Source organism: Erithacus rubecula (assembly GCF_903797595.1).
Source record: "Erithacus rubecula genome assembly, chromosome: 3".
In the NCBI taxonomy this organism is placed as follows: domain Eukaryota; kingdom Metazoa; phylum Chordata; class Aves; order Passeriformes; family Muscicapidae; genus Erithacus; species Erithacus rubecula.
Window position 1 is genome coordinate 30,520,541 of NC_136689.1, and position 7,249 is coordinate 30,527,789.

General features: G+C 42.6%; 1 protein-coding gene across 1 annotated transcript; it reads left to right on the forward strand.

Annotated features, from left to right (window-relative positions):
* The first annotated feature begins 1,934 nt into the window (after nucleotides 1–1,934).
* AGR2 (anterior gradient 2, protein disulphide isomerase family member) lies at nucleotides 1,935–5,616 on the forward strand. Its single transcript, XM_079302424.1, has 7 exons — nucleotides 1,935–2,092; nucleotides 2,425–2,488; nucleotides 2,558–2,610; nucleotides 3,610–3,683; nucleotides 4,062–4,125; nucleotides 4,535–4,618; nucleotides 5,211–5,616. Exons 1-7 carry the CDS (start codon nucleotides 1,963–1,965, stop codon nucleotides 5,258–5,260), a joined length of 519 nt encoding a protein of 172 aa, XP_079158550.1. The 5' UTR covers nucleotides 1,935–1,962; the 3' UTR covers nucleotides 5,261–5,616.
* Nucleotides 5,617–7,249: the final 1,633 nt, after the last annotated feature.

Here is a 7,249-nt window from a genome sequence, read left to right on the forward strand (position 1 = left end):
CTCTTCTGGCAAATCAGGAGTCTTGACTTAAGCTTACCTGTACTTGGATCTTTGCCAATCTTTTAAAATCACCTTTCAAGAAATATCCCAAAAGGCTACAGAAATATCTCTGAGCTTTAGATACAGTATCTGACAGGAACCGGTATTGTTATTTCATTACAAAATTAACTCTGAGCGTTTTGGTGGGAAAAAACTCCAAAGTTTAGCTCTTTGAGAGTAGTATTCAAATTCAAATCTTGTGGGTGGAGTTGGGGTGTGAAGGTGCATAAATAGGCAGTAGGACCAGCAGCATTCACACTGAAACCAGGAACACCTTCACATCCTGGCAGGAGACTGGGAGTAAACAAGGTAAGGCACTGCACGCTCCCTGCTCCAGAAGGTACCTGGGGAGCTGTGAGCTCACTGGGGAAAGGAAAGGCTGCAGCAAAGCAGGCAAGGTCCAGCACAGCTTGTTAGGGAGGAAAATGTCCAGAGAAAGATTGGCTTTGCAGGGTAAAAACTCAAACAGAAGAGGGGTTATTTTGGAAAGCTTTTCAAAAATGCACATAGTCTTCAGAGGCAAAGCTTTTAAGGAGCAGGTTTAATGTTTCTCTGTCTTTACTTTCTGCATGCTGCATCTACAATAGCCTAAAAAGTACCTGTTCTTCAATTTCCTGGTTGTCCAATACTTTTTAATTTTTTTTTCTTTTTAAGGAAGCATTACTTCTGCTATACAGCTCTAGCCAAAAAAATTCTTGAGGCAACCCTGAAAATCCAGAGTTTGACTAAACTTTATGCAATTTTCTTCCTTGCCAAGGAGCCTTTTCTTGTGGCAGAAAAGCAGTATGCAGTAAAAGTTGTGTTTCATACCATTGAAACAGGCTCTCTCTGGATATTTGAGTTCTATTGGACATCCCACTAGCAAAGAGCATTGTATCACTCGTGGAAACTCAGCTTATGTCTCCTCCTGCAGTTCTCACCTGGAAAAACATTTCTCTTTTCCTGGAGCCCAGTTTTCATTGTCTGAACTTTACAAACAGTCTGCTTTGGTGAGGGATTTTTTGGTAGGCTCCTTTCTCCATTTTTTCCTTTTTTCTTTTTCACATGAATCTTTTCAATGTTCTGCACTGCTTTTGGAATCTCTTAAATTTTCTCTTGGTACTCATTATATTGGTTCTAGTTTCTAGAAGGAAGTGTAATGAGAAAACATAGGGTCATGTTGCTGAAATGATTTCCCCTTTCAGAGAAACATCCCAGCTGAAATGCTGAGGAGCTTTCCATCAGATGTGTCTTGTCTCCATGCCCCAGCCTGGCTCAGGAAAAGCTCTCTGCTTTGTGCTGCTTTCACCCTCAAACTCCATTTCAGTTCTCACTGGGCCACACATTAACTCCTCCCAACTCTTTTTCTTATACATTCTGCTGGCTTTAAGGATTGGATAATACTTTTGAGGGAAAAAAGAGGATCGGAAGCTTTAACACCACCATTAAGCCGTGTCTATGCTAATGTTCATTGTAAAGCCAACTTAAACTTTCTGACTTCTCATTTGAGCTGCTCCCACGGCAAAATGGGAGAAGAGCTGAGACAAATGAACTTTCCAGCACCTAGAGCTGGGTTACTGCAGCACTGGGAGACCAAGGTAGAACTGTGAACTTATTAGGACTTGCAAGGACTTTGGGAATTGCTGTAACTCAGTTATTTTCCTTTACGTAAAAAGAAGATACTAACAGGCACAGACAGGCACATCCTAGAAGGGCCATAGCCTGCCGGGGTGGGAGGCAGCCGGGTCCCTCAGGGCGCTGTGCTGAGCAAACCTGACCCTTCCGAGCCCTGCCCGGAGCTGCTGCTTCCAGCCCTGCCTCGCCCCGCTGCATATCTGTGACTGAGCTTTACCTGTCCCTCCCCTGTCGCTGGTGCCTCGCCGCCAGCTGCCATCGGGGAGGCACCGCCACCAGCCGGAGCTTCTCACCTGTTCCAGGGCAGCCATGGAGAAGAGTTACCTGTCCTTGTTCCTGCTGCTCATTGCCATCTCCTGCGCTCTGGCCAAGGATGCGGCCAAGAAGGATTCCAAGGACAGTACGGCTAAGCCAAAACTGCCTCAGACACTCTCCAGAGGTAAAAAAAAAAAACCAAAACCCAAACAACTGGAAAAAAACCTTCCACCAAATTTTTTAAAAGTTTTTCTTTTAAATTCTTTTGAAAAGAAATATCTGGTGGATATTTCAGCTACTATGCTGTTCTAAGAAGTTAATTCTCTAGCAACTCACTCTGCCAGACCTTTCCTAGTATTTCCTAGCCCCTCTCCTCCCTCGTTCCCGGTTTAAAGCCCCCGGCAGCGGGTTTGTCCCAAGCCCGTCCCGCAGCGGTGGGCAAGGGCAAGGCAGGGCTCGCTCCCCGGCCCCGCTATGAGGCTCTGTCTCAGTGTCTGTCTGTCTGTCCCTCCGCAGGCTGGGGTGACCAGCTCATCTGGACGCAGACCTACGAGGAGGCGCTTTTCCGAGCCAAGCACAGGTACCTGCCCCGCCGCGCCCCCCGAGCCCCCCGCGCCTCCCCGCCCTAACCACGGCTCTTCTTTTCCAGCCAGAAACCCCTGATGATTATCCACCACTTGGAAGACTGCCCACACAGCCAAGGTAATGCTTTTGCACTCGGGAGGGGAAAATTAAAAAAAAAAATTAAAAAAAAAAAAAAAAAAAGTCAATCAAGTATTTCAATTTTCTGGAAAAACTCTGCTTTAAGAAAAAGAAAAATTGCCACCGTTCTGCTTAAAACTTAGTGACTACTAGATTGCAGTACTAGCTTGCACAAGCATAGGGAGTGTTCTTCAAGTTACTGTACCACGAAGGTGCTTTCTAATGCGTGGAAATAAAATAAAAATGGTAATTCAGTATTGCATGATACAAGATGAATGTAGAAATGAGCATAGGTCAGTAGGGCTTGACCTCTGGCAAATCTGAATTTGGTTCACAGCACAGTCATCCAAAATCAATAACAGCATCAGTAGCAAAAAATAATTTGTTGGAAATACCATATTCAGCTCTTGATATCATCAGTGATTGAGACTGAATCCAGCCAGGGACTAAATCAATCCAGGTTGAAACTGAGCTCTTCCAGTTTCTGGTAACTGGGACTGCACTTTTCCCAGTGTCTGAATTTATCTGAGGACCCTCCTTCCTGCAAGTCAATCCACATGGCAGATCTTTGCAACCATCCATAGCTCTGGTTACTCCAGAAGGGTCTTTGTACAAGCATTTAAACCTTTCCAAATATTTTAGTCTGAAGCCCTACATGTTGGATTATCAAGTGCCTTAAGATCTGGGGCCAGAAACCACTATAGTAAAACAGGAGGTTTGAAGGGTTAAATGGTCAAGTTCAAACTTAAGCAGACAAAATTGAGAGCCAGCTTCCTCTGAAGGAAGATGGGACATTTTGCACTACTGTAATTATTCTTTAATGAAGAATATAAATGAATGGATCATGTTCCAACAGAATTAAATGACAATCTTCGTTTGCTGCAGTTGTAAACTGGAAATTCTCATTTTGTTTCATCAGTTTGTTTGAATTTCTTTTTGGACGACAATATATTTCAAAGGCATCTTTTTATTTTTCTCTCCCATTTGTTTCTACTCTAGCTCTCAAGAAGGTCTTTGCTGAACACAAAGATATACAGAAACTGGCTGAAAAATTCATTCTCCTGAACCTTGTGGTAAGTTCCCCAGTTACACTTAATTAAGTGAAAGTGACAAAGTTCTGCTTTTAATTTTGGCTTCTCTAACTTGAGTTTAATAGCTAGGATTGGCTAGGAAAATGGCCACTGCTGAAACATAACAGATTTCATAGTAAGTCTTTTTCACTTGTAGCTATCATAAACTCAGAAGGTGAAAGAATGTAAAGTTTAATAATAATATAAACTGTTACCAGTTTGCAATTCCAGCTGTTAAAAAACTGCACCCCAGACAGTGAATCTCTTAAACTGCAAAATGTATTATTTGAGCTGTAATTCATAACACAAAGTACGCTGAAGGAAAAAAATACTCATGTCACATGCCCTCCTTGACTAGGAACCTTCTCTGTTTTCTTTAAGTATGAAACCACAGACAAGAACCTTGCACCTGATGGCCAGTACGTCCCTCGGGTTTTGTTCATAGGTGAGTACCTCAAGCATCAAAGCTGATCTCAGCACAGAGCCCCTGCTGCACCTTGCATCCCAAATCCTCAGGCTGATTAACAGGAATTTATTTCATGAGAAATATAAAGGTTTGAGTTGGTTTTGTGAATCAAAACCACCCAGCTTCACAGGTCCAGCATTCCTCCCTCAACAGCTAATGCCACAGTCGCTGGAATGGGTAGCTCCTCCCATTCCTAATAAACCTGCAAACAAAACACTTAAAACTGAAATGTCAGTAACCCTGTTAGAACAATCTCTTAGTCAGCGGAAGCAGACATGTCTCACAGACACATTTAGGAAGCAAGCAGGAGTGCAGAAAGATTTATTTCCTTTTATTTCCTTCTGCTTGAAGGTTAACCTTGACAAATTCTTTCACCCTTTTTTCCCAGATCCTTCCCTGACTGTGAGAGCAGATATTACTGGAAGATACTCAAACCGTCTTTACGCATATGAGCCCTCTGACATTTCATTGTGTAAGTAGAGTGTTCTGACACATTCTGGAAACATTCTGAAAGCAGTCCCATTTTTCATGCGACAAGGAATAACACCAGGCATTACAGATTCTCACCATCAGGACTTGCTGAAAGACATTTAACTAGGATTAAAATTATACAGGATGCTAGACTTAAACTCAGTGAGATGAAGAAAATTATGGCAGAGCCCTGGAGCTTGAAGCATCCATCTGTTTTAAAAGCAAGCATACATCAGTAGGAACTTGCATAATTCAGCAGTGTTCACTGCAAGCAGTGGTGGGAACTCACGAGTCCCGACAGGCCAGGTCAGGAAATCTTCTGGGAGCAGGGAAAGGTGTTTGCTACAGCCATCCCTCACTGCTGCACAGCTCCAGTCTCTGCCCATGTGTTGGCATTAATGAATGTTCTCACCAGTAAAAATTAAATCCATGACGTTCACAAATTGCTCGGAAGAGTAAGTGCATCTGACTCCCTATAGCAATAGGCATGTGATTAAAAGCTTTAATAATAATGACAGTTTCTCTGCAGCATTTTTGGATGCTGGCAGAGGAAGTTGCAGCAAAAATAACATGCATGAATATTTCATTTCTAGTGTATTCAAATATGCAGAAAGCGCTGAAGCTCCTGAAGACTGAGCTGTAAGAGGAAGAAGAAAGCCCTTAAATATTATGGAGTCTTATCTTCCATCTCTTCTCCACACCTTGATACTGGTGAAGAGACTATTTAGAGTGATATTTAGTGATGTGTAGTGATGGTTTCTATACATAAACACTACAGTTTTACATTAGCACTTTTGTACTGGAAGCATTTTTAAAAGCTGGAAGCTTTTATTTTAAGGCGTACAGAAGAACACTGTATGATCCAACTGTAAAAATGATTTTTTAAAAAATAAATTCAAGTGTTTACATACAAAACCTTGTTGTGTTTTCAACTTTTTCCTTTACTTCGTTTACCATTATTAGACATAGCAAAATCACCATGTTGCTTGAGACCACAGCTTGCATTTTACATTCAATTTGGAAGGAAAAAGGCTGTCATAGATCAATCCCAGCCAACAGCCCCCACACAGCCACTTGCTCTCTCACTCCACTCCAGTGAGAAAGGAGAGAGAATCAGATTAAAAGTGAGAAAATTTATGGGTTCAGATAAAGAGAGTTTAATAGGTAAAGCAGAAGCTGTGTGCACAAGCAGAGCAATAGGCAGGATTAATTCATTGGCATTAATTCACTGGCAGGATTAATTCACTGCTTCCCACAGGCAGGCAGGTGTTCACCTACCTGCAAGAGAGCAGGGCCCACCGAATATAATGGTGACTTGGGCAGACAAACACCCTCACTCCAAATGTGCCCCCATTCCTGCTTCCCCCAGTTTGTATGGTGAGCATGGCATATCCTCTTATTCAGCTGTCTCAGCTCTGTCCCCTCCCAACTTCTCTGCAGCCCAGGGCTACTTCCTGGCAGGGCAGTGTGAGAGAGCAGCAGACCTTGACTCTTTGTCAGCAATCATAGAAAACAACCTGGTTTAATCAGCACCATTGTGGCTGCAAATCCAAAGCACAGCAGCATACAAGCCACTGTGAAGAGAATCAACTTCACTCAGCCAAAGCCAGCAGAAGAAAGCAGCTTTTTATCTCCAGTTTCAGCACCTAGCTAAGCTCTCTATTACTCAGCCTACTTTATCTCCAATTATTTTCTAGTAGCACCAGCCCATGTAGCATTTCATTATCAGCCCTTCCTTTACAGCTAAAATAGCAAGAGTCAAAAAAGTCAAAATCTTTCACAGAAAAGTACTTGAGACTAGAGAATGGGATTGTTTGCATACAGGATTGTTTTTCTTTAGAACTGAATGTATTCTGAAGTGATTTAGGATGTAAGTACTTCCCTTAAAAGGCCCCTGCTTACATCAGATTTCAGTAAAGCCCTGAGATGATTAATAAAGGGATTCCACATTGACTATGTGGCTGATTTCATGATTGCTTATTCAAAAGCCCAAAAGGAACAAGAGAAGTCAGAACTAAAATAAACGCTGCATATGAACACCATGAGAGTGCACATTACATAATGACATATGCAAAAAGGAGATATTCCAGCCCCAAATACTTGCTATCTCTGAACTCAGCAGTAGCATCAATGACAAACACTTTGGCCATGACCACGCCTTCATTATTCTCTCACTTCTTTGGCAACAGCAGCAATCTTACCACTTCTATTACTATTACTCCCACTACCAGTCATGGTGAGAACTACAAAAGGAAAATGCTTGGGAGGACAGGACAGGTGAGAGAAGCAAGGGTTTCACCTCAAGGGAATCTCTCAGCAAAATCAGATGGGAGGTACTTGCTAATAGTTCTTTGGCAAGTTGTGCAAACCCTGCCTCCCAGAAACCTCAAGAGGTACCTGGAAAGGGTCCCAGACATGGAATTCAGTATTCCTTCAGAACTTCAGTAAGATGTTACTTACTGTTGCAGCATCCAGAAGACAGAGGAAAAAGCGATGCAGTGGGGGGCAGAAATAGTCTCTAGAATCACACATCAGTCAGAAAAAGCAAAAAAGGTGGTAATACCATTTAGCAGAGGGACAGCAGAGAGGGAGGCCAGAGCAGCTGGTTATCAGAACCATCTTTACCTACTCA

What these genes read in the sequence shown, in the direction of transcription:
- AGR2 (XM_079302424.1), top strand. Translation starts at nt 1,963, where the DNA reads ATGGAGAAGAGTTACCTGTCCTTGTTCCTGCTGCTCATTGCCATCTCC. An exon ending in GCCTCAGACACTCTCCAGAG is followed by an intron (nt 2,093 to 2,424) that starts GTAAAAAAAAAA and finishes GTCCCTCCGCAG; the next exon opens with GCTGGGGTGACCAGCTCATC. An exon ending in AGACTGCCCACACAGCCAAG is followed by an intron (nt 2,611 to 3,609) that starts GTAATGCTTTTG and finishes TTTCTACTCTAG; the next exon opens with CTCTCAAGAAGGTCTTTGCT.